Source organism: Thunnus thynnus, chromosome 5 (genome assembly GCF_963924715.1).
Source record: "Thunnus thynnus chromosome 5, fThuThy2.1, whole genome shotgun sequence".
NCBI classification, from domain to species: Eukaryota; Metazoa; Chordata; class Actinopteri; order Scombriformes; family Scombridae; genus Thunnus; species Thunnus thynnus.
This window is the reverse complement of record NC_089521.1, coordinates 18,030,196-18,057,691: the sequence shown is the minus strand read 5'-3', so window position 1 is coordinate 18,057,691 and position 27,496 is coordinate 18,030,196. Positions and strand designations below refer to the sequence as shown.

At 38.4% G+C, this 27,496-nt stretch overlaps 1 protein-coding gene across 2 annotated transcripts; it reads left to right on the top strand.

The window, feature by feature from the left end:
- On the top strand, positions 1-27,320 carry chd2 (chromodomain helicase DNA binding protein 2). Of its 2 annotated transcripts, XM_067589711.1 has the most exons (42): positions 1-633; positions 2,022-2,081; positions 2,230-2,298; positions 5,194-5,248; positions 6,758-8,756; positions 12,189-12,426; positions 13,093-13,179; positions 13,387-13,448; positions 15,050-15,181; positions 15,513-15,704; positions 15,904-16,043; positions 16,154-16,379; positions 16,478-16,578; positions 16,670-16,711; positions 16,845-17,023; positions 17,149-17,273; positions 17,390-17,606; positions 17,711-17,800; positions 17,892-18,082; positions 18,191-18,379; positions 18,554-18,716; positions 18,890-19,042; positions 19,910-19,981; positions 20,323-20,472; positions 20,566-20,714; positions 20,803-20,899; positions 20,982-21,074; positions 21,214-21,384; positions 21,557-21,726; positions 21,821-21,862; positions 21,998-22,137; positions 22,219-22,357; positions 22,478-22,628; positions 22,901-23,023; positions 23,128-23,247; positions 23,755-23,895; positions 24,040-24,156; positions 24,299-24,477; positions 24,568-24,667; positions 24,761-24,953; positions 25,053-25,299; positions 25,385-27,320. In XM_067589711.1, exons 5-42 carry the CDS (start codon positions 8,695-8,697, stop codon positions 25,668-25,670), a joined length of 5,469 nt encoding a protein of 1,822 aa, XP_067445812.1. In that variant the 5' UTR covers positions 1-633; positions 2,022-2,081; positions 2,230-2,298; positions 5,194-5,248; positions 6,758-8,694; the 3' UTR covers positions 25,671-27,320. The 2 variants fall into 2 exon arrangements, with proteins under 2 accessions (XP_067445812.1, XP_067445813.1); XM_067589712.1 differs by lacking the exon at positions 15,050-15,181 and having other exon boundaries at positions 2-633.
- Positions 27,321-27,496: the final 176 nt, after the last annotated feature.

The window sequence follows — 27,496 nt, the reverse complement described above, 5'->3', positions numbered from 1 at the left end:
GTTGATAATAGGGAAGCATAAAAGTAGACACAGTGGTGCCCAGAGAAATTGTATTTTTCAGGCCTATCTGTATATATTTACAGTAATAATGCACCACTATGACACACAGATACCTTTGTCTTTAAAAAAAAAAAATCTTCAAAAATGCTAAAGTTACTTCTGTATGAGTGGGTCGCAATAACCGTTAAATAACGTTCACGTTTAGCTTGATTTGACTGGTTTACTGCTAAATTGCTATGTGTAGCCGTTCTTTTGTAACAATAGGCTTTATATAATTCGTTTTGTTATTCAGTAATAGGTAGACAAAAAGGTTTAAAATGTGTTGCTGTGGGTTTTGGACGAGTTTAAGCGGGTTTCAGATTCAGTGGGCTGCTATTGCTAGCTTGACGAGGTTGGAGAGGAAGTGGAGTTTGGCTTACGTTGAGAGCAAAGTGGGCAGAGCCGCTGAAGAATATCAGCTCAGGGAGAGGCAGAGAGGAGGACACGCACAAACAGAGGAGCAAGGCGTCGAGGACGGAGAGGAGAAAGAGCGGGACGATGCGGCCGAAAGACCCACCAAATCGACGAAAATCGCCACAAAATACGCCACTGACCTCGGCAGATGACGGGGGATAGTCACGGCCTTGGAAATGGGTAAGAACTTACGAGTAATCATACATTAATAGCTGTAAAATACGAACCAGTGGTGGAGGGCAATATGGTGGAAAGAACGACAGTTAGACGCAGTGTTGTAAAAATGGCCATGGTGTGTTGTCAGCGAACAATAAAGAAAACGGTCTAGAGAGTATAAATTGCTCATAATATTGTATTAGAAGGTGGAATTTGCATGTTTGCTAAACCATGTTTCGAGTTAACTTCGTTCATATTTGGACAAGCACATTTGTGCTCGACCTGTTTGGAGTTATTTCAACCTACGCATTTAAAATTTGCTTTGTCCTTGAAAGGGCAAATGCCCTTGTCTGAATTTGTTTGACAAAAACAACAAAAATAAGCAAATGTTTCGTTTTTTAAATGCTGTATCGAGACCGAGTGACATCAACATAACAAGCTTCAGTGTAATTTTGTTAATTTTTTACTATATTCGTTTTTTGAGGGGTTTCCTCGAATTGTAAATTGAAAAAAAATATTTAAAAGTTCGACAATTTCACACACTATCCTACCACAGAGTGTGTCAATGTAGTCTCTGACAAGATTTAAGTAAGCGTTAGATGTTTAATACTTATTATTCAATAATTGATTTAATAAATTGTGAGAAGTTATAAAAATGCTCAAAAATATGTTTATTGCCCACAATTCTTCCATTATAGACATTACACATAAACTACACTTGATTTGTTTGTCAAAAAAGGCTCTATATGTTAAAAAAGCTTAGGTATACTTCGAAATACAAAATAGGGTGTTGGCTTTTAACCCTTTCAGGTACTGAATGGAGAAGTAATTTAAATATTTACATTAATTTTGCTTTTCCATGTAACATTAAATCTGCAAGACATGTAAAGGAGATTTTTCTGCAAGAAAGCATCAACACAAGTATGTGAATTTGAAGAAACACAAAATACTGTATTAAAATTATGTAAAGAAATAAAATCATCTTAAAATATCACAGTCTCCTGGACGAGGTGTGGATTTATCCATATGTGAAGACAAATACTACCTATAATAAAACAAGATGATATACAATCTTTTCTAAACTATATTTGTATCTTAAACTATATATTGTTAAATCCAAAGGATTAGTACCACACTGCACAAAACAAAATGTCCTCTCTAAGCTATTCTCAGTAGGATCTTACTGTTAAGGACTTTTTTTTTTTTTTTATGAACCACCAATAGAAGCAAATACGTAGCATTTTCCCGACAAAATATGCACCCATTTCTTTATGATTTTCTTAATATGTTAATTAGATTTGAAACACTTAAAAAAATAACATTTAAAAGATCTTTAAAATAAACAGCCTATGTATGTTTGGTTTTGTTAACGTTGACCACAAGTCTTAATAATCACATTTTGTATTCTATAGGGATTCCCCTTGATGTTTCTCGTCAAAGAAGAAAGGAGATCACCTGACGCAAGCAAAATGGTATGTTATTTTTAACCAGTCCAGGCTGCAGTTTCAGTGTTGTTCGCAGTCTTAGTAGCGTCTTTGTCTTTACTGCCACATACACGTAGCCAGTAGGGTGTGCTGTTGTCACATTTCCTGTCTGAGCTTTGATTTTCCTATTTTAAAGGGTTGCCATTTAGCCACCATGGAGTCGTGAATTGATGGATGTGGCTGATGCGCACTGCAATGTGGATTTGTAAGTATAATTTCTTAGATAGATTAATTATCTGTGGAAGATTCCTTGCATGTAATCTGTGCATTGAACTCTTCAAATCTGTCAAGTCTAATTAAGTTTTTGCTGAGCACACAAACTGAATAAACAGAACAGGTAACAGTGCATTTTTCCGCTTTTACTCAAACGTCATTATTAGGAGACATGCATAATCTAATTTCCCATGTAGTTTTCCGTTCATTACAAAAGTTTGTTTTTGACTAAAATCCCTGACAGACCTGCCTGAAATTAAGAAACTGTTCTGCCCCCTAGTGATGTAGTGACAATGTAAACATCCATTACAAATAATGGCAAAAGGATCAGTAACGGAAAGTCGGAATGACATGTCATGATCCCTTTGAGTAATTTTTCCTTGACTTAAAAAAATATATAGTCAGGTGTAAATTAAATTAATATGAATTTTAGATTAGATAAACCTTTAAGTGGTTTTGAAATTTCATTAAAATAAACTTTTAACAACCTAGGATACTGCTGAAATGTGATTTAAAATCACAAGATGCAACCAATAGTTGTCTTCGGTGCCTGACTTCGTGCATTGGCATCTTTTCTTGTATATGAAAGTGATGACAGGATTAATTATTCATTTTTAACCTTAACACAACTAAACAATTCATAATGGATCCCTTCACACAATTGTAGTAAACATTAAGTCGTTTACCAAAAAAAAGATTCAGACCCGTCCTCTGCTCGTGATGGACATCTGACTAGCTAGCTAACCTGTAACATACGATCTTTACGATTATTCTTGTAAGTCATAACCTTGTCCCGTGTAAGAAAATCAATCACATTACACTCAAATCAGTTTTAATGCAATGAACAAGACAATAAATGAATTTAGTAGGTGTGCGATCCCAAAGGATGTGTCAGATCGTGTTTAATTTCCATTTGCTGTAAAGAGACTGGCTTTGCGAAGTAGTTGTAGTACAGCATCGTCCATCGCTCTTAATACACCCCCGCCTGAAGTTGGTGTGTCATGTGGGGTAATTGGTTGCATTTTGTAAACAAGTACTTTGGACCGCTTTATCATTTTATTACTTAGGCTTTGGTGTTATATCTCAACTGTAGAGTTGTATTCAAAATAAAGAGTTGAACTAAAGCTCCTAATACATCTTAGTTGGCACAGATAATGTTATAAACATAGACCTAGAGTCGCACTATGTACATATTGTACGCATGATGCTGCATCTGTCAGTAGTTTGAAAACCTTTGCAAACAATCCAAATTTGATTACTTTTGACTTTGCTCCTCTTAGACTTAGGGTTTGAAAAATTTTAGATCTTGTCTAAGTAGTGGTATTTTGCAAGATTAATTGGTAAAGCACTATAGGCTAATTTGGCCATACAGTATTCTAGAAATGCAAATTTAATCATGATCTGTAGAGGGCATCATGACAGCAGTCTTGTTCATTATTTCTTCATGCCACTGCTTTTGATCTGTAACACATGAAAAAAGTTCTCAGAGGCCAGGGTTAGAGGCCAGAGGTCAGCCAATGAAAGTCAAGAGTATGATCACTGCCTGCCCTTATTGGCAGCTGTCATATTATTTGTTGGCAAAAGAATGTTGTTGGAATAAATATTAGAAAAGTCTTTGTTAAATTCAGACATGCACCAATATGGGATGTCTGGAACAATAACGGTAAACAACATACCTACTCTTTGTGATCAATATGTATACCTAATAATGTAACCATTTTGCATCTTCAAAACATTTACACTACTTCACAGTTCACGTGTAATGAATAAGAGAGAATCAAAATTTGTATTTTAAATGGAGCAATGCATATCTTCCATAGACACTACTTAACCAAGTCAGTCTAAACACAGAAAAGCTTACTTTTTGGCTGCCCTCTTCAAATGTATTTTGTACCTGTAGAAGCAGACTCCATACAACAAAGAGCCTACAGTTAGAAATCCCCCCAAAAAGAACATAAAGGCAGAACCATACATTTAGCAATATAAAATGTTTAATTTGGTTATATGACAACTCTGAGATGTATTAGTTTACCAAGAGCAAAGAAATGCTCCACACACCCCAGTTTCAACCTTACACATGGTGACGTATGTTTTGGTTACATCTGCACATTAGTGGGTGGGGAAAAAAAACAGAACAGCATCTGTACTAGTGTGTTAGTTCCAAAACCCCTCACATGGCTTGAGATTATAATCAGGTGCAGTTATTGTTGTAATAAGACGTGTAATCAGTTGCAATAATTTGTCAAATCCCATCAGTGAAACAATAATAATAATAAATAATAGTAACAGGAACATTCTTGTTTGTTGTGTTTGGCCTTACATACATAGTAAACATAGTTGATTTAACTTGTAGAACAGTTAGCTGACAATACGTCCTGTTAGTAACAGTGATTGGGAATATTGAAGTAATGATGTCAAATATGAGAAGTAGCGTGTTAATCACATTTTAGGGTTCTATTACTAATGGAGAAATTTGGTTCCCAATAGACAAAAAAAAAAAAAAAAACTTGAAAAACTTTTACTGGTATCAAAATATTTAATGAAACAGACATGAAAGCTAGACTTAGGCTTAACATATTTGTTTCAATCAGTTTGAGCGTAGGCTGTGTATAGAATGTGTATAAAATGTAACCTGTTGATCATTAGTTATTACTGTGCAGGTCAGAGAAAATTGTGTTAACACATTCATCAAATTCAAATGGTTGTTTGCTGGTAGTTTTTGTCAATCATTTTAGTCTGCTGCAATTTACATTTAAAATCAGAAGACCGAAAGAGTCAAACAAGTTAAAAGGGTCAAACAAATTGAGTGGTTGACTTGTTTTCAATTTCTGTTTGTGTCTGATATACTGTATGATATCATTCATTGCTCTCCTTATCTCTTCCACAGCACAGACATGGACTGGTGTGAAGATCTTCATATTTTGAAAAAAGAAGACAGCTCTGTAAGTTTTTTTTCATGTTTGACCAGATTATTTAAACAAAATGTGATGAACTGAAGATTTTATTTTGAGAGATTGTTCCCTTTAATCCATTCAGTTTTTTAGAGGTTGAGTACTCCTCACCTCTATTTTAAGCAGACCGCCCACATTTACATTGATGCCATTCACTTTGAGTTCTTAAGGCTAGCAAAAGACAGATGTTAGCAGGTAGAGTGCATAAACAAAGGCACTGTTTAAAGGGCAGCTGGTAAATGTAACTAGATGGTAGTGCATGCGCAAGAATGTTCATCATTTGCATACATTCATTATCGATAAATTAAGATGTATTTACAGTGGTTTTTTGTGGACATTGGCAGTATTGCCTCATACAGCCACATTTCTTCAAGAAGTTGCTATATTCTCCATTTTTGCTAAATTCTCCGATATGTTTTTGGCCTTAAAGTTGAAAACATGATAAAACATGACCAATACCATGGCACATTTTATTTTATTTCACTGTGGTATGTCAACACTTCAAAGAGCTATGAGGGACTTTTTTTTTCTGATTTTGAACAGTGGATGTATGAAAATTAGCAATGTTTGAACGGTTGCTTTCATAGTTATTGGATGCTATTGTGTTTTCCATCTGTTGTTCTGTCATGCCTTGGCTTTGGTGACTGGTAATGTTTTTGTCAAACCAGGAAATTTATCTTAATTTACACTTCAGCAGTGTGTGCTCATATTTCAGTGTTATGTTGTTTTGATCATAATTAGTTTAAACATCATGGTTTTTGCGTAATCAAGTTTTACGCATAACACATGGAGTGACTTAGGCTAACTTCTTACTCGTCATACCCCTGGTGGTCAGTCGTTGAGCTTTTGTTGTGAGTTGTTGGAGCATTTACTCAACTCAGACTTCATTCTGCTGATAACTTCGAATCGACCAAACAACATAGCAATTGAGTGGCTTACAAACATTTGACAGAACTTACATTGCTAGTATAGCTTGTTGCATCTCCCACTGTATAATCTAATGCTAACAATTCCCATGTGGGAGCTTTTATCAAATCTATTTCATGTGATTCATTAAAAGTTGTATTGTATGTCTTATTGGTATTTTCAATAGTCAAAGTCAAAGTTTGGCTGTATGACAGTATTTCATCAGCTTTGATCCTAAAAAGAACAAGTTATGAAGCTTGATTATAAATCTTGTCCCAATCTGTAGTATGTGTTCCACATATCAAGTCGATATGCTGGATTCTAGCTACAATTTATGGGAATAGCGGCTTTGTTAGCGTTTTTAATACTTTTTTTAAACAATAGTGTATTCTTACAAATGCTCGTATTTCAGAATGACACATGCACTTGCGCAGTGCTAGCTAACGCAACTGAAAGCTAGCCACGTATGTTACTTATCTGTATTAATTGTAGTCTAGTTTAGCATGCCTTCTTTAAGTGCTGGACAGTGAATCATTACTCATTTCAGTTGCACTGTGGGCTTACAACTTTTCCTTCTTTTTTTATCCTATCAAGACCCCATTCAACTGGATATTGCTGAAGTGGAGACAGCGTTGTTTAACGTGAAGATGGCAAGTGATTTGGCAGTTAGCCAAATTTTGACAAGATGAAACCTTTTTTCTGACTGGATTTTTCACACTTGGATTTTTATTTTTATTTTTTTACGACAACATGGACACTGGAACACCGTTGCTGGCTGTATAGTGGACTCGTTGAAAAATTACACTGTTGTTTTTGGGAAACACAAAATCAGCCTTTGTACATTTGATATTCAAATGTTGTTTTTAAATAAAGTGTATGTCCTCGTATTTTTTTCCTGACTTTGTTTCATTAGCTGATTTAACCTGGAAATTACAAATGGATACTTGGCGCAATGTTTTGTTAACGTTGAAGTCTTGCAGTTCAGCAGTTGGTTTTAATATCAGTTAATCTATACAACAAATCAGTTTCGTTTGCACTGACTTTGTCCCACTAATCATCAAGGTTTGCCAATATAATTTATAAGCTAGCGGAAGTGCTTAAGCTCCGAACTGGGTTGACGAGTTTGCTAAAGTAATGCTGTCATATTCTAATTTCCTATAAATGAAATTAGCACCTCGATTGATAAGATAAAAGGGTTAATGGTCGATTAATCTACGCCTTTTGTGCTTCTATTAGTCCCATTAAATCCTAACTTCATCAATTAAAAACAGTTGAAGAAAACACTTGTTTGGGAAGACAGCATTATAAATAGTTAAAAGGGGATTTGGTCTGAACAGAAATGGTTTCCAAGGGCTCTCTAAAATGGCTCCTGGTTGTCCTCCTTCCTGTCTGAGCAGGAAGTGATGCAATTGGTGCAAAAAATTATATTCTTTCACAGCCTCTCAGTATTCTTTCTACCTAAATGAAGTAGGAAGAAAGGTGTCACTTTTCAAGGCTTGTGTTATATGGGCTGAAAGTATATGTGAGTTTATATAAAAGCGAAATTTAAACATAATAAAAGGGGAGGGACTTAAACATCACCTGAGTGTGGGGTAAATGGAAATAACGTCAATCAAAGGCAAAGCTTTCAGAGCTAGGAAGGAGCTCTAGATGGCGGCTGAGCCTTAGGAAGGGTGCCATGGGCTTTCGTCAGACCGTTTTTCTTGCCTGTTTTTCGGCTGAGACCGCTTCTTTTTGATCATAAGTTATGGCTCTGGTCATACGATCGGTGTTTTAACGGGAATTTAGGCGTTTTGTGTGGTTTTTGGACTGTTTATTCGAGCCGTTGGAGCCGTCTGTGCTGAGGGAGTGCTTGTCGTTGTTTTCCATACTGGGCTCTGGCAGCCATGGCGCGCCTCCATTTTTAGTGTGCTGCTGCTGCTCGCCTCTGTCGCTCTGAGTCTATGACAGTAGATGAAGACCGTGAAGGCCTACAACGTTTTTCAAACAAGACTCCTCTTTTTCTAATTTATTACTAAGTTATTATTTTTAGTTTGTCATTTTTTACTCGAGTCGGATAATTATTTAAACTCTGTGATACAGCGAACGTGAATCTAATAGTCCGTTTATAGGCTACCACCTTTCTCCACATTGAATTGGTATGTTTACATTGTGTAGTGCCTAAATTACTGATTTTCTCACGCTTAAATCTTATTTTTCCAAACCTTCATCTGATGACGCAGTTACAATTAATTGCATGCGGCTTGATCCGTGGACTATATTGAAAGACATACGTTGGATATTTACCTTATTGTAACAGCACCTGTCATTGTTCATTGCTATATTTAAATAAGCGATAAATAATGATCCTCAAATCTTTCGATTTATTGACTTTTACTTTTCTCGTGTCGCACCGCCTTGGATTGAACTGCCACCTGAGCAAAGGCAATCTTGTGGGACTTGTATGATAGTTCATGCTTCCTCCAACTTTTTGACAGTAAATACCTGGACAAAAGATCATCCTATCACAAAAAGATTTTCAGGATACTACGATGATGAAGACTAAAAGCAAAAAACAAGAGGATGAAGGTTCGACTCAAAGCAATGCATCAAGGTATGATCCATATACTTCTTTTTACCCTTTTCATATCTGGTTTGATTGTTTACCTTGTCAAGCATGGTTGATCACCTGTGTATACATTGGCGACGTGGTTTTGATGAAGTGCACCAGTGTCATGAATGACCTTGCTATTGTTTAATAGCCACACCCTGATTTTTCCTACCATTTCTTACACTCAATACCGAGGTTTCAGGCCTGTGTTAAGAGATCATTGCCCACAAGATGTATGTGCTAGACCCAAGGAAAACTTATTTGTCCTGTATTATGTTGCAGATGATTTGTCACAAACGTCTCCTATCGCTATAATGTAATGTGACCTTGTCTTACTAGTTGGTACTGCAATGCACCATTTTTATCAACGTTGTTGTTTGGTTTTTATTTATTTCAGAAACAATGTATTGCTTTGGTGTTACATATGGTCAGAAACATATCCAGTCTTTTGGATGAGTTATATGTAACATACTCTGTAGTATTTTTTTTTTTAGTTGTTAAACCTGAAATATATTTGCCATGTAGCTACAGTTTTTATTTTCTACCTGAAGGCCTACTTTTTTAATCTGAATCTGTACTTTAAAGTTTTGAACAAGTTATACAGTTTTATGAAATTCAAGTTTTCTCATGCTTAGTTATTTCTGCTCATTAAAAGCCCTAATTCCTAATAATGTTAATGAATTGTTAATGATTTTGTCTTACTTTAGATAAATGGAAAAACCTAAAACAACTACACTCTGCATTTGTTATGAAGTTATGTCAGTGTCTACATGACAATGTTACATAATTTTAACCCACAGCTTTATATATTTTATTTCAGGAGAGGGTTATTTTTACTTTTGGTTTTATGGGCCTTATGTGAATGGACAGTTTCAATTTAAACATTTGTCTACTTACTTTCACTTTGCAGGCAATATATTTTATCCATTGATGGCCTCAATCATATGTTTATGTATATGTCTTTTTAAAGTATCATTTAAGTTAAAAAGGCATCTTTTGCCTTTGTTAATATTTAGCCATGTGAAGATGAATGTGTAAATTGAAGTGTCTGTTTTTAACATTTCTGATTCCTGTAAATACTTTTGCTAAACAATGTTATTTTCTTTTTAAATCTGGGTATTTTCTATTATTGTATTACTTGTCAGGTAGATTATACTTAAAGGCCTGTGGCCAAGAGTCACTTTTAATATGGTGACATTTGTTTTTACAGTATTGTCTGCTTATTCTTAAGATGGTGAATATTTGCACGTGTGTGTATTTATCATCATCAGGTATCTTAATCTTACATCAAGAGCAGTGGAAACCTCATTCTACTTTGATCAATAAAGATGTTTTGAAAAACTAATATCATATCATTTGCATGTTGTCAGGAATGCAGAAACCACACAAGAGGCCAGCATTTATTTAATAAAATTCACTATATCAATACCAGCTTCAATTCTTAGATCTGCTGCCATTTTGTCCCAACAAATTAAGCTGCCTGAACCCAATAGCCTGTTGTGTTTTTAGCTAAAGACACAGAGAAGTTTGGATGCTAAAAACAGGTCATAACCCTCAAAGCATATTACTGACTGTACACTGCAGCAGGTTACATCACACTTGTAGTTTTTTTGTGTGTGTGATCTTGTGGCAGCCATTTTAGTATTTGAGCTGTGAGTGAAATATTCCCCTCTTCTTGTCAGCAGGCCAACTTTGTCACTCTGACCTATGAGCATTGTGGGCATGCAGAGCAGCAAGCGAGCAACAGAAAATCTGTCGACTTTGCGTAACATAATGTCTTACTGAAGCACTGTGTGCATGTTCTCCTTAGTCTCAAAATGGCCCTTGCTTTGCCTGCCCAGCTTTGCTCACTTATCTGTATTTAAAACTCTGCTACATGGAGGAGGAACAGGAAGCGTTTAGACAGTGGAAAGCCTGAACACTGCACTGCCATAGGCTACATTTCCACCTAGCAACACATCAGCCAATAGGAATTGGAGATTATATCCGTGTCCCGCCCATTTATGACCTCACTTAAAGCGGAAGGAGCCATGCACTTCCGAGTTTGGTCATTGAAGCTGCACAAGAGACATGCTGTGAAATCTATTAACAGAGTTGTGTCATTATTGTGTCATCAGTTACAATGTAATTATTTAATTTAAGTCCCCTTTCAATATGATTTACATAGTTGAATAAATGGCAGACTATAGAAATGCTTCTTATTAACACATTGAACATGACAAATGTAAATCCTCTCAAACTTTAAAAAAGAGTGTTCTTCTTAAAAAACAGCCACCAGAGAAAGGAAGGCTGTTTGCAAATCTTAATCTTTGAAAGACACAAACACACTTTCATTTGATTTTTAGCCATGTGAGGCTTTGTTTGCAGAGATTTATTCTGAATGGGTACAGTGCCCCCATGTGTCCAAGGTACAAGCTACTGCAGGCATGCCAAGCAAGATATTTTATCCATTGATGGCCCTTATTACATAAATTCACTGTCATCTTAAAGAAAGTTTGTATACAAAACGGATACATTGGATACAGAAGTTACTGTATCAGGATATACCCTTTGAGATGGACATTTCCTTTTCAAGGGGTTTTGAAACATTTGAAGGTCGTTGTTTGCAGTGACATGGAGTCATATGATATTTGTCTTGAATAAATTACATGTAATGCCAGTGGTTACTTACAAGGAGGTCGTTACATCAAAAGGGGAACCAAGAAGCCACAGGATGATTGTCAAAGGATAAAAAGCACTTCTGTCTCACAAAGTTATGTTTATTTTTTTGACATTTCTTCAATATTTAGCCTTTTAGAAATTCTGATTTTCAACTCTTCATTCCTCTATAAATCCTCCAAATGAAAATATCTGAGAAGAAATCACAATTTTGTTAATAAAAAAACAATAAACATTGCTTCATTTTAAGGGACCACAAGCTAAAAAGGTTTAGGAATCAGTGGTCTGATCACTGGATGCATTATTTCATATATTAACCTTTAGATTACACCTTTAGACTATGAAAAGTGGGAGTTATGACACTATTTAAACCTTTTTATTTTTCATAGAATAAATTATGTTTGTTGTAGTATTTTCCTATTATATTACTGCTATACATAAGTCAATGTATGTAACCACTCCAAGAGGTGATACCTTAACTATTGCAGCTATTGCAGCTCTAAGAGTGGGTGTGTGAACGATCAGGCGTTTCAAAATGACTGTAAGAGGATTTGTGTGCCTCTAGAAAGAATGAGATTATTATAAGACTTCCTCATGCCATCAAGCTCTTCCTGTTCCCTAGTGACAGTTACAATTTTTAGACATTTTTAAGTTGCCGCCTCTATGGCCTGAACTCACATCTCACAATGTTGTTGCTGAGTGTACAGAAATATAGAAGCAATAGCTCAGCAAATGCACTGCAACATGGAAAGAATGAACATGTTCTTGTTCCTGTAGCAATTCAGCGTCAGAAGAATCCAACCGCTCTGCGTCGGAGTCGGGGAGTCAGTCAGAGAGCGAGCATGGCAGTGAGAGGAGGAGGAGATCCCACAACTCCGAGTCAAACAGCTCCTCAGAGTCAGAGAGTCACTCAGAGTCAGAGAGCGAGTCTGCAGAGTCCAAATCACAGCAAACGACAGCAGAGGTCAAAGACAAGCCAGTTAGAAAGAAGGAACGTCTGGCAGATGTGAAGAAGGTAAAGGCCACTGAACTTTAGAGAGGCACCGAGGTTTTCTGTGCTGATGTACTATTTCTGAAGCAGATTTAAGGTTCCTGTCCTCTAATGATGATGATTGAGTTAACTTTGTGTAATCAGACTAAACCTTATTATGAAGGCTTAACTTGCAGGGTGTTAATAGTTGCTTCCTTAGTTATGCAAGGTTTACTTAAGCCATCCTGTCTTTTTTTAATGTGTTAGACTGTGTCCCAATTCCTTACTACACACTAATTCTAAGCAGGCTCTATGTATGTAGCGTTTTCACAAAATTAAGTATATCAGAACAGAAGTTATGCATAATAAGATGCTTGATTTTTGTTTTTTATGTACACAATTGTCCTGCAATGCAATGCAGAAAGGAAAAGGTGCGTCTCAACTGCAAAAAAAGAAAATAATAATGATGGCGAGACAGCTACAGAATAATTTAGGAAAACAAAAAGTATTAAATCTTTATAAAAACATTTGCTTTCTGGCTGTGAAATGTATTTGGCTTTAAAAAGTTACAGTTTGAAGTCAGTTGGCACATATTGTATCAGTTACTGTTAGTACAACACTGTAAAGTATGTTGTTAGTATGTAGTATTAAATTTGTATAGTGATGCAGAAAGTCGGTAGCTATCTGACAGCAGCTGTCGTTTGATTACAGATGTGGGAAGAACATCCAGATGTGTATGGGGTCAGGAGGTCAAATCGCAGCAGACAGGAGCCGGCTCGATTAAACATAGGAGCTGGGGTAAGCAGATAATTAATGACAGTTTAAATTAGATGGCTCAAACAAGAATAGTAAAACAATGTAGACACATACAGTATACTGCAGTGGTTTGAAAGACGAGGCACTGCTGCCATCTAGTGGATATTATGTAGAAGTGTCATTATCACCTTTCACTCAGGGAAGAAGCTCCTCCTGAAAGGTGTATCTGCTGTGCAACTATATTTACAGGGTAGCAGCGACTCTGAGAGTGAAAGTCCTAAGAGGAAAACATCACGATCTAAAAAGAAGGAGTAAGTATCAAAGTTGTGAACATTTTTGTGATTTGTATTATTATTATTATTATTTTATTGCTGTTATGTCACTTATTATTTATTCGAGAGTACAGCACCATATTCTTTTAAATCTTTTTGAATGATGCCATGTTGAGACACTGAACTCATACAATAGATAATAGAAAGGATGTGACCCATACGATACTTTCTCACAGTTCATGTCTGTTTGTGTCATTGGGCCTCATTCACAAACAGTGTGTACACACAAATCTGTGCTTAAATGGTGTGTACAAACATTTTAAATGGAAATCCGGGACTCATCAATATGTTCTTACTTGAATTTATTCTTAGTCTGTGAACAAATTTAAACTGCCTTAGACCATGTGTATGCACAAATCATTAACGTCCCACAGTCTTGAAAAACGATATAGTCAATATTTATCCAATGTAAACAATATATAAGTACCACAGTTTAAGAAAAAATTGGACCTAAAGATATAACATTTAAAATTGTGAAATTGTTGTTAATACACAATTTATTTATTAATAATAAAATGAATAAGTAAGTAAGACCTTGTAATCTATAAATCATCATCATAAATGGAATTAAATTATTAATATATTAAAATTGTCCTGTTCCCACTTTTAGATGACAATGGCTTATATATCAGTATTTCCATATTGGAATGTGAGACCGATTAATTTCTCCATCAGATTTGGCTGTGATATATGCGGCTGGTTAACCAGCAGCCTGTTCAGTGTCCTCACAGCCTGACAGGGAGGGACGGTATACTTTCACTACATCAAGGCCTGTTGTGGACAGAGACAAAACACGACCTGGTACAGCAGTAGAAATTTATTTAGATCAACTCCACAGATCTACACATTTACCAACTTTTTACCAACAGACCTACTGTGTGATAGTGGTGCAACAGGTATGCAGGCTGTATACAGGATTCATAATCAGGCTCCAAACAGTTAATGACATGTTTATCAGCCAAGTCTGCCTTTTCTGGCTTCTACTTCTGAAACTATTGTTTGCATTTCACTACATTTTAACCATCACAGCCCTCTTTGCAATGAGTGACAGCTCTCTCCACTGGCGCACCGCTCCAACAGAGCTTTCCTTATATAGAGAAATGGTGTGGTAGTATGCTAATTACCTATAGCGGGCACGCACCTGTCAATTTAGAATGATTTTAATTCACTAACATAAGTACGGTGGGAAGAATATAATTGGCCCGTGGGTGCATCATGAACCTGATGGTAATTTTGCGTGTGCACTTATTTTTCGGCAAAGTAAGAACATTTCTACGTACATATTGGTGAATGAGGCCCATTGTGTTGCCAGTCTGTGTTCATATTGTGATTCTTATCATTTATACTTAATTTTAAATGGGTATCTGTTTGCTCCAAATGGGCTCAGTTAGTTTCAGCCAGCCAGGTGATGTTATGCATTTACATCAAAATTGATCAGTCAGATCAGCGGCTTATCCATGATCAAATTGGGTTGTGTTCAACACCCTATGGCCAGTATGTCATGAAAATTGAAAAAAAAAAAAGGTAAAATAGTGGTGATGGGCCTTGAGGGTGAACTTGTGGCATTTCTTTGTTGTAAGAAATATCTGGAAAGATGATGACTCAAATGATGATGAAGAGGAGGAGGAGGAGGAGGAGGAGGAGGATTCCGACAGTGCAGACAGTGAGCAGGAAGAGAAAAAAGTTAGATCCAGACGACTTCCTGCTAGAAGGTAAGAGTGTAGCGAGGCCTGGCCATCAGACAGCTACCCACTGGTCATCTCAAGTTCATTCCATATTGTGTGATCAGTGCATATTTATCATTTACTTTGGTTTATTTATATATCTGAATGTTGCAGCCAGATGTTCTTAAGTCTAAAAATTCAGTCAAATAATAAAATATGATACAAATATTTTTCAAATTGTTAAAAAAAAAAAAAAAAACTGTCTACACTGGCCGTCAGCTGCAGTCAGGCGATTTAGGTTTGTGAAGATGAAGCAGGAGTTTGGATCATTATCTCTAAGCGGTCTGCCTGTTTCTCGGCTTAACTTAATGTTTTACAGACCTCAGACCAAATCATCAACAGGCAAAAAACAACTGTCTCAAAAAGGAAGGAAGTCCAGGAAACAGGACTCATCTGCCGAGGACGATGACGACGACGATGACGACGACGACAACGACGACGACGATGACGAGGATGAGGAAGACACTCCAAAGAGACAGACTCGAAGAAGGGGAGCAACAAAAGTCAAAAGGTGCATTTCTGAACCTTTCATTTTTTTTCTTCATGGAGATTTTGATCCATTTTTGGCACATTTACTTCACGGTTATTACTGAGACAGTGTTGTGTAATTACTTAAATAGTATTTTAAAATGTTTCATGTACATATCTCATATTGATTGATCACATGGATCCACTTGACCTCTATCTGTTGTCTTTCTGTTGTGTCGCAGTTATAAAGAAGACCAACATGACTTTGAAACAGACTCTGATGACCTGATTGAAATGACGGGTGACGCGGGCGAGGAGCAGCAGGACGACGACAGTGAGACCATAGAGAAAGTGATGGACGCCAGGATAGGCAAAAAAGGAGGTGATGCATTTTAATTTGTCCCTCGCCATTGAGAATAATATACCTTTTACCACAGTTAGTAATGAAATGTACAAGGTCTAAAATGTGATTTTATTTATTTGCTGTTCAAGCCACGGGGGCTTCCACAACTGTCTATTCTATGGAGGAAAATGGGGACCCGTGTGAAGGCTTCGACCCCGAGAACGAGGAGGGGGAGGCTCAGTATCTGATCAAGTGGAAGGGCTGGTCTTACATCCACATCACATGGGAGAGCATGGACTCTCTGACACAGCAAAAGGTCAAGGGACTCAAGAAACTGGACAATTTCAAAAAGAAGAATGACGAGCTCAATTCATGGTGAAAATCTTTACTTTTAGATTCAGGTTTTATTTACAACTGCACTTTTTTTTTTTTTTTTAAAGAATTTTCAAAGTTTATCATATCCGTGTTTGTAGGTTGAGGAGGGCGTCCCCTGAGGATGTTGAATTTCATAACTGCCAACAGGAGCTCACTGTTGACTTGAACAAGCAGTTCCAGATTGTGGAGCGTATCATCGGTAAGAGCTTTTCTAGTAACGCTGCAGATTTTAGCTTAATATGTGTAACGGCTTATTTAATATATCCTGAAATTAATTCCATCATCAACAGCAACAAAAACAGGAAAGACACCAGGATCCTCTGACTTCCCCTGTAAGTCCCGTTTCTAAATTTTTACATAACTGCAACATCCTGTTTTGGGTTTTTTTTTGTTTTTTTAATGGTCGTCTGTTCTTGTACATTTTTCACAAATGTCTACAAATTTGTCTGTTTTTAAAACTTGCAGCTCATAGTCACAAGACACCATCCTCCAATGAGCCTGAGTATCTATGCAAGTGGATGGGCTTACCTTATTCAGAATGCAGCTGGGAAGATGGGGCGCTGGTTAGAAAGAAGTTTCAGCACTGCATAGACAGCTTCACAAACCGGAACTCCAGCAAAACCGTCCCCTCTAAAGACTGCAAGGTGAGAGTCAAACCAGAATGAACTCACACGCTCAAATCTCCAGTTAATTATCTTAAATTGAAATGAAACAAAATTCAATTTGTTGCTTATAATTAAAGAAATTTGTTTTCGTACTATGATCTCAGGTGTTAAAGCAAAGGCCAAGATTTGTTCCGCTGAAGAAACAACCATCATATATTGGAGATGAGACCCTACAGCTGAGAGATTATCAGCTGGCTGGGTTGAACTGGTTGGCTCACTCGTGGTGCAGGTACTGTGCAATTAAATATAGTACTTTGCGTGGTTTAAGTCACTTCATTTAAAAAGAACTTGTTAAAAAAAAAAAGAAGAGCTGTGTAAGAAAAGTGTCCTCTTCCTTCTACTCAGGTGCAATAGTGTTATCCTTGCTGATGAAATGGGACTGGGAAAGACCATCCAGACCATCTCCTTCCTGTCTTACCTGTTCCATCAGCATCAACTCTATGGACCCTTCTTACTGGTGGTGCCTCTGTCCACACTCACTTCCTGGCAGAGGGAGTTTGACACCTGGGCGCCAAATATGAATGTAGTGGTCTACCTCGGTGACGTCATGAGCAGGAAAACAGTAGGTTTAATTAATCTGCAGGGGTTTTTTTTGTATATTGATGATCTGAGGGTATCTCCAGAGTTGGTTAGATAAACTTGTATCATTGCTTCTGTTTTGAATAGATCCGTGACTACGAGTGGGTGAACCATCAAACGAAAAGAATCCGTTTTAATGCACTATTAACCACTTATGAAATTCTACTTAAAGACAAGGTAGGTGCAGTGGTCTGTGTATTTTTACCACACAGTATTTGTGTGCATGAAGAGAATCAATCACTTACTGTGTCTTAATATTTTACTCTAGGGGGTGCTTGGGAACATCAACTGGGCATTCCTGGGTGTTGATGAGGCTCACAGGTTGAAGAATGACGACTCCCTGCTGTATAAAACATTAATGGAGTTCAGGTCTAACCACAGACTCCTCATTACTGGCACTCCACTGCAGAACTCCCTCAAAGAGCTCTGGTCACTGCTGCACTTCCTCATGCCTGACAAGTGCGTACTAGTTTAGACTATTAGAGAAAAAAAAAGCAGTGGAAAAGTTATCAGTTTGAATTCCAGGGAAGGATGAGTGACGTTTGTTATCTCTGTTGTGCTCACCAGGTTTGTTTCCTGGGAGGATTTTGAAGATGAGCATGGGAAAGGGAGGGAGAACGGTTATCAGAGTCTTCACAAAGTCCTTGAGCCGTTCCTTCTCCGACGTGTCAAGAAAGATGTGGAAAAATCCCTGCCTGCCAAGGTGGAGCAGATCCTCCGTGTAGACATGTCCGCACAGCAGAAACAATTTTACAAGTATGACTTTATTTCTGTCTTTTGTTACCTTTTTATTGTACCTGCCTTAATTTCTGTCCTTTGTAACCTTTTTATTGTATCTGTCTTTCACAATTACAGCTTGTATGACTATTAAATATACAGTAGCTGCATTTTTCCTCTCCATTAACTTAATTTGTTCCTGAATATTTCCAGGTGGATTTTAACAAGGAATTACAAAGCTCTTTCCAAAGGCTCCCGGGGCAGCTCCGCTGGCTTCCTGAACATTGTTATGGAGCTTAAAAAGTGCTGCAATCATAGTTTCCTCATTAAACAGCCTGAGGATGGAGAGACTGAAACACCACAGGATTACCTGCAGGTATGTTTCCCTATGAACCCTCTTTAGCTCTGAGCATCACCTCAGGATAATCTGTTCTACAATAGAAACTAGTTGACTTAACATAGAAGAAAACACGACAGTCCCAACAGTGGGCTCAGTGCTACTTAATTTTTCCTGAATCTCAGTCTTCACATTGTAATTTTGTATGTCAGAGTCTCGTGCGGGGCAGCGGGAAGCTGGTGCTGATGGACAAGCTGCTGACCAGGCTCAGAGAAAGAGGCAACAGAGTCCTGATCTTCTCCCAGATGGTCAGGATGTTGGACATTCTGGCTGAATACCTCTCCAAGAGACGCTATCCATTCCAGGTCAGATTTGCACAATTTTGAGTTGAATTCAGATTTCACTCAGGACTCGCATGTAAAACATTGCACTGTCAGCGCGACATTTATTTCCACTGTGTTTGGCTTGTAGTCAATCTGAGCAATTCCACAGTTTGCATCAGCATCTAAAAATCAAAGTTCCACCTGATACAAGTTTGTAGTTGTTTCAGAGTAAACATCTCCATGAGATGTACACAATTTCCTGCTTAACAAGTTACTTTATTATAGATCAAAAGGACAAAGGTCTGGTGCACTTCTGCAAAAAGGAAGTATTTGATGGAATTTTAAAACTGAGAAATTGCGTTTTGTATTATAATTTGCTGAAAGATATTCATTGTTGACCATATAATCACCATAAAAATTCACAGTTAATACTAATTATGCTTCCCTAGGGCTCCACTATCGATTTTTCTAAAAAGTTGAACCAGCTGCATCACCATTATCTCCAGAAATTGACTCTAGACTGACAGTTTATGAGGACATACTGAAGTTTTTGACTGTTGTATTTATTGGTGTTTATACTGAAGGGGATTTTGGAGTTGTTGGGGGGGTGTTTTGACTCAGATGAGGATCAGATGTCAGTGTTGTTGAACACATACTCCGCCAGGCTGAGAGTTCATGTGGTTATTTATATCAACAAGCTATTTTCTGCTGAAGACCAGCATGACTCCTGCAAGTCACTCAACTCGGGTTTTTTTTTTGCTGACTTAGACTTTGAAGATTGTTGTGATCAATCTGAGCATGCAGACGCCGCACAATGGCTTGTAAAGCTGGATGATGATTAGTATAGCAGACAGCAGGCCAGGAAATCTTCAGAGGTTAAATATCTCTCTTTGCCTCTGTCCTCTTTAGCGGTTGGACGGTTCCATAAAGGGAGAAATCCGAAAGCAAGCACTTGACCACTTTAATGCAGAAGGCTCAGAGGTATGTATACCAAAGGCTTTACACCACTAACTGATTGTCACAGAGATTTTAAGTCTGAAATTTTGATTTGGCACAAAATATCTGTTCAAACCGCAGAAAATAAAATATTTCAGTGAAAAAATTAAATGTCAGATGCACGTTTTTGATTGTTAGGATATCACAGTCTGTGCAAAATTTCATTAGAATGATACTTCTTTTTTAACATTCACACATGATGTTTTTTGGACATATTTATTTGAGAGCAGTAGCAGATGATGCGTGTAACTGCTGTGACTCAGTTTATTATCTCCATTTTTTTTCTTAGCATGAGATCTGTATTGATGGTTTCATCTGTTTTCTAGGACTTCTGCTTTCTGTTGTCCACAAGAGCTGGAGGTTTAGGGATAAACTTGGCCTCAGCAGATACTGTAGTCATCTTTGACTCTGACTGGAACCCTCAAAATGATCTGCAGGCACAAGCCAGAGCTCACAGGATCGGCCAAAAGAAACAGGTAAACTATGATGACTTTAACTATAAATTTGCAGGATAATTTGTGAGATTGGTAAATAAATAAGAAAAACATATCCATGCTTTCCCCTCATAGGTGAATATATATCGACTGGTCACCAAAGGAACAGTGGAGGAAGACATCATTGAGAGGGCAAAGAAGAAGATGGTTTTGGACCATCTTGTCATTCAGAGAATGGACACCACCGGTCGAACTGTGCTAGACAGCAACTCAGGAAACACAAAGTAAGAAATTTAGTTACTGGATTTTGCTGATTGTTCCTTGAGATACCGAATCCCTCTGTATGTTCAACATTGCTGCATTGTCTTACAGTTCAAACCCGTTTAACAAAGAAGAACTGACAGCTATCCTCAAGTTTGGTGCAGAAGAGCTCTTTAAAGAGGCAGAAGGAGAGGAGTCTGAACCACAGGTATTACAATGACTCCATTATCTTCTGTGCATTGAGAACTTTTATGTTACATGTTTAAACCAGAATGTCTTTGTTTCTGTAGGAGATGGACATCGATGAGATCCTGAGGTTGGCTGAAACAAGAGAAAGTGACCAGGGCTCAAGTGCCACAGATGAACTTCTATCTCAGTTTAAGGTACCTTCAAGTTTTTATTGTTTTGTATTGTTTCATTACAGTACAGTATCTAAAGATCTACTTTCAGCCCCTGTCAAGCATCCAGCTTTCTTTCAACTTCTCAGTCTTTCCTTTGTTTCTCCTTTGCATATTGCTGCAGGTGGCTAATTTCTCTACCATGGAAGAAAGCACTCCAGATTTTGAGGAGAAGCCCATACGGGACTGGGATGATATCATCCCCGAGGAGCAGCGACGCAAAATTGAGGAGGAGGAGAAGCAGCGGGAAATGGACATCTTCATGCTGCCCAGAAGCAGGAGCTCAAACAAGCGGGTAGGAAGAGAATTCCAGATTAATTTGGCCAAAAGAAATCCTGTTTTCCATTTGCCAGTGCTGATTGCTTTTGGATTATACGTTACAATGGACTTTTGCATTCAAGCAATCTCTCAGCTTTTGAATCAGGCCTATTAGATTTCTAAAAGTGCGACTCCTGTGTGTCTTTCAGGCTCAGGCCAACGACAGTGACAGTGATGTGGGCTCCAAGCTGAAGCACCGCTCATCAGGCTCTGAGAGCGAGACTGACGACAGTGACGATGACAAGAAGCCAAAGAAGAGAGGCAGACCTCGAGCCCGCAAAAACAACGTGGAGGGTTTCACTGATGCAGAGATCCGCAGGTAAATTATTTCAAAGTTTTTTTGTCTGCTTTGATTTGTTGGAGTCCTTTCAGGAGCACAATTAAAAATGTATTCATAATCATATTATTAACAGGTTCATTAAGGCATACAAGAAATTTGGATCTCCACTTGAAAGGTAAGCGCACTGTTAAATCATATCAATAAATAAATGGATCATTTGATTGCTAAACAAGGAGCAGTTAAGTTGTTTCGGCTTCTTTTCTATCACTTCTGAGAAACCACGCAATAAAGTGCTCTTTTCTGTTGGCAGGTTAGAAGCCATTGCCCGAGACTCTGAGCTGGTGGACAAGTCAATAGCAGACCTGAAGAGACTTGGTGAACTGATACACACTAGCTGTGTAGCTGCAGTGCAGGAGCACGAGGAACACCTTAAAGAGAACCCAGTTGAAGGTAGGCTGGTTGTAGCTGTGTAGGGATCTTGAAATATGCAGTGTTTTCTAAAACTGAAAATGACACATGTTATTATTTCAGCCAAAGGTCCTGGGAAACGGAGAGGAATTAACATCAAGATCTCAGGAGTGCAAGTCAACGCCAAGTCCATCATACAGCACGAGGAGGAGTTTGAGCCTCTGCACAAAGTCGTGCCCTCCAACCCTGCAGAGAGGGATAAGTAAGCTACCACTGCAAATTGAAGAAGGAGCACAGGCCTTTGTGTTATGTTTAAGAGAAGATGTTCAGCAGAGTGCTTCCGTGCTGCAGATTAAATTTGACGTTGATCTGTTTCCCACAGGTTTAAGCTGACATGCAGGGTCAAGGTAGCCCACTTTGATGTTGACTGGGATCTGCAGGATGACATTCAGCTTTTACTTGGCATCTATGAACACGGCTTCAGCAACTGGGATCTGATCAAGACGGATCCTGACCTTAAGCTGGCTGAAAAGGCAAATATCTTTCTACCTTTAGCACTGAGTGGTCATAGTTTTTCCATGACGAGGAATAAAAAAAAATATATAAACACAAGCACACACTCATCTTGAATTCTTACTGTTATTGTAAGCATTTAGACTACACCTGGCTTGTCGGGGTAATATAAAAGCTTTGAAAAAGACATTTACATGTCAAAATACAGTTTGAAAATCAAAATCAGCACCTCTTAAAAATGGTGTACTGGAATATGAATGAAGCAGTCTAACATTTACGTACCTCTGCACAGATTCTGCCAGATGATCCAAGCAAGAAGCCTCAAGCTAAGCAGTTGCAGGCGAGAGCTGAGTATCTTCTCAAGCTGCTGAAAAAAGAACAAGACAGCACAGACTTGTCCAAAACAGGAGAGGAGGTATGCAGATATTAATCACTGAGTAACTCATCCACACTGTTCTGATCTCCACCAAGAGATCCACCACCCACACACCAAGTTCATCCAAGTTTCTTTCTCTAAAGGTCAAAGTGAGAAAGAGAAAGCCTCGGGTGAAAAAGGACAAGATTCTCAAGGATGATCAGGGCAATGACATCTCCTCCCCCCGCCTGTCGGACAACCCGTCTGAGGAGGGCGAGGTCAAGGTTAGCCATGACAGAAACACTGAAACATGCCATATATACTGTAGGTATAGGCTCAATTATGCTTCTCTACTGAGGTTGTCTTGCGCCTACATGTACATGTGATGGTTCTGTAGGTAAAGTATATGCAGGGTCCCATTGTAGCTGATGTGGTCCTCTTAAAAAATATGACTGCAGTGTCATGAGTCTTTGTTGTCATGGAGGATAACAAAGAGGATATCAAACAAAGGAAAAGAAATTTGCTATCGTCTATTGTTACCAAGAACTTTTTTCTTAGTAACAATTGACTCTTTATATTTTGTAATCTATCAAAGCCATTGCTGCATTGTATAACAAAGTAAAATGTCAAAATATAGACACAGTTACTTCAGGTAAATCAGATGTCGGCAACTACAGAGTAACCACTACAACACCTCGACGCAGAAGTATAATTCAGCCATAGAAGAAGCAAGAAGCCACAGTCTTTGTGTTCTTGTGTTTGACCTGCTGTTGTGTCTCGTGTTTGAGCAGGATGATGGAACAGAGAAGTCCCCTGCCAAAAAGAGACAAAAGAAAAAGGATAACAAAGAGAACAAAGAAAAACAGGGAACTCCGAAAAAAGAGAAGGAAGGGGACAAAGAAAAGAAGGGTACCAAGCCCAGAAAAGAAAAGGTATTTCAATAAAGCGTTTGTTACCTTAACGTGTGTGCTTTGCTCAAACTGTTTCAAATTCATTTCTTTTTTCACTGCACTTCTGTTATTTGGTATACTGCACATCATTGTGATGTCTTGTGTTTCTTTTTTTTTTTCTTTCAGCCTAAAGGAGCCAAAGGGAAGAAGACTCAAGGCCCAGTTCACATTACAGCTGGGTCCGAACCTGTTCCCATCGAAGGAAAGGAGGATGATGAACTAGACCAGGAGACATTCAGTATTGTGAGTTTCTTGTTCAATAATGTTTTCCTAGGGTCTGGTGTGAATGTGAGGACCATGCAGTCCAACAAGCAGTGCTTATAATAATTAATATATAATATACTATAATATAATATAATAATATACATTTTGTGCATGTGTCTAGTGTAAGGAGCGCATGAGGCCAGTAAAAAAGGCCCTGAAGCAGCTGGATAAACCAGACGAAGGCCTGTCTGACCAGGAGCAGCTCCAGCACACACGCACATGCCTACTGAAGATTGGAGACCGGATCACAGAGTGCCTTAAAGCCTACAGCGACCCCGAACATGTCAAAACATGGCGACGGTAAGATGATTATACATGACCTTTGTTGAAGTAATAATGAAGCTAAGCTGTTAAACTCTGCTAATGATTATTTTGTGCCTTTTTTGGCAGAAACCTCTGGATTTTTGTGTCTAAGTTTACAGAGTTTGGTGCGAGGAAGCTTCACAAGCTTTACAAAATGGCACAGAAGAAACGATCACATGAGGAAGAGGCAAGTTGCTCGTGTCTCAAATTTAACACTCGAGTGTAAGGGCGCGAATGTTATGTCTCTACCAACACTGAAATTGATCTGTGACATTTGCAGAAGGAGCATAAGAAGAAGGAGGACCCTGCAGGGAGAGGAAAACCTTTCAGACCAGAGCCCTCTGGTTCCAGTCGAGACTCCACAGGGACTCAGCCATCCTCTAAATCTGCATCTCACTCGACTCAGTCGGGACCCCACGGACACCACAGAGAACCCTACAACGTGGCTAACAAACGGCACTTTGGCAATGATGGTACGTGTGGACACCATAAATAAAATCATACACCGAATTATGATATAGACATAGAAATTATACATCATTTAATATCATCTTGTATATATTTGATTACAGATAGGGGAGACTGGCAGAGGGATCGTAAATACAGTTACCCTGGTAACAGCAACATGTCATGGCAGGGAGACAGGCATCATCAGTACGACCAGCATCGCTACAAGGATCACTACGGTGATCGACGTCCACACGGAGACTCCTATCGCAGCTCAGGCAGTTACCGCAACAACAGCTCCCCTCGAAAAAGGCCATACGATCAGTACAGCAATGACCGGGACCACAGGGGTCACCGACCCTATTACGACAGGTGAGTCGATCAAACCCGCTCATATGTTCTGGTGTAGTTGTTTTAAAATGTGAGCTTTTAGAAACTTTTGTGAGTGATATTTCAGGCATCCAGACCCCAAAAGAAGACGTCCTGATGAATTCCGTCCCAACTACCACCAGGGAAGAGAAGGCCCTCTTCAGGACTTCAGGAGGATGCCAGAGCACAGGCCAACAGGCCCACCAGGGCCAGAGCACTACAGCAGGCCCTTCCATCCCGACAAACCTTCTCCTCTGTTGGACCCTCGTTCCCCACCGGCTCAGAAGTCTCCCCAGGACTCCCGCTCACCACTGGAGCGGCCTGCAGAGCCGAACGCCGCCGCAGACCCAAACTGGAACAACAGGAAAACATAAAGTCTGCCAGGGCTGGCTAAGAAACTGATCTGGGTGTTTTGTCCAGGGTCAAAGCCACATGCTGCTGATGGACAAGTCTGGACTCGCCAATCATAAGCTCACAGTTGGAAAGGGAATCAACATGTACCCTCTTTTCCAGCAAAACCAAACTATTTTGCTCCTTTTCCCCCCCCCCCCACAGTGACTGACTGTGAATGATTTGTGCCCTGAAGGAAGAAGTTTGTTTCCTCCTGTCATCTTTATGATGAAAAAAACTAAAACGAGCATCTTTATTTAAATGAATTGACTCGATCAGTCAATCATGATAAGACTAAGTGGAATGCTTATGGATTCTTAGTCCCATGGACTATTATCTAAGGAAGATTTAGGATACATGAACTGATGATGACTGATCTCAATCCTAAAAGTGCCTGAAGGTTTTGGCCTTTCTTGAATGGTAAATGTATGGGATTATTCCCAAAGGAACCATGACATGGACATTATGTTTTGTGTTTAGCTTTAAGTCATGCAAATGATGTCATTAGAAGATTTCAATACAAAAGAATGTGTAATGTGTTATCATCTGCACCTTCAAAATGTTCATCTTGAACATGTAGCTGAACCGAATCATGGAGCATCACCATGTGGGTTAAAATGGTGGCACAATGGGACGGCCCAAGCCTAAATTTGAATGATTTATCAAGCCAGTAAGTTCCCTCTTCATACGTAACAGAAGTTTAAAAAGGTTTTAACAAATTCATATTTCTCATGTGTACAGATAATCATTATTTCTGTAATTGTGTAGCTATAAAAATCATTGCAAATCCTCTTGCTTTGTTCACTATAACCACTTTCCTATTAGTAGACCCAATGAAATGGAAGCTTTGTAAAGCAGTATTTATTGCAACATGTGCAAAGGCTCATAACACTATGACTTAGAACAATCCTTTATTTTTGCCTTTCAGTATTATGTTGGTTAAAAACGGTACTTCAGTGTAGATTAATTCACCCATTTTCCACCTATAACTACTCAATTATCTCTGAATACTACATGATTAAAACATTTCTTTCCTAATGTATGGTTTGGCAATATTTTTCATATTGACAGACAGTCGTGCTGTTGCTGGTAGGTTCTTAAAAAGGTTGTCTGGAAATTGCTGAAGACATTGCATTATGTTTATTACCTTTTGTCACTCTTCCTGTGCCAAATCTGGCCCTGCTCTGGCCCTCATTTGTTTGTTATGCCTCTCCATTTGTGCCTTATTTATGTGTGTATTATCATACTGTATATTGGTTCATGGACAGTACTGGGGCAAGCAGGATGTAGTATTAAACAGTCACATTTTAAGGAAATTGCTCTGAATGACTGAAGGGTGAAGGGACCATGTATCTTGGTAATCGTTGTGCGGTTCTGTGTTTTCCGACAGAGTTAATGATTTGAGGGAAAATATAAATATAAAGAAATCTTGTGTGTTTTGTCCAGGGCACTTAGCCAAACCTGTTACAGTGAACAGCCAGCACCTCTTTCTTCCACATCAAGCAAGCTACAGTTCCTGTATCATATGTTCTTTAAGAAAGTCTAAATAATTTATATTTGTGACAAAACCACTCTTCATGAGAAATGTGCTGTACATATGTTTGGACATATGTAATAAACTTTGTTACACAATGGACGTGTGTTCGTTTCCTAACAGATGACTTGATTAAAATACTTTTAATTGATTATTAATTGCATCACCATATAAACTCTGAAGTGTCATTGCTTCAAAAGCCTTAAAATAGATTTTCTGGGCTCGTATGTATAAAGCTGCTACCTGATGGTCAGTTGATAGATGACATCATCTGGG

Bases quoted from the DNA above. Each gene is read 5' to 3' on its own strand.
- chd2 (XM_067589711.1), top strand. From the start codon at position 8,695: ATGATGAAGACTAAAAGCAAAAAACAAGAGGATGAAGGTTCGACTCAA. The intron at 17,801-17,891 runs GTAGGTGCAGTG...ATTTTACTCTAG, and splicing joins AAATTCTACTTAAAGACAAG to GGGGTGCTTGGGAACATCAA. The intron at 25,300-25,384 runs GTGAGTCGATCA...GTGATATTTCAG, and splicing joins CACCGACCCTATTACGACAG to GCATCCAGACCCCAAAAGAA.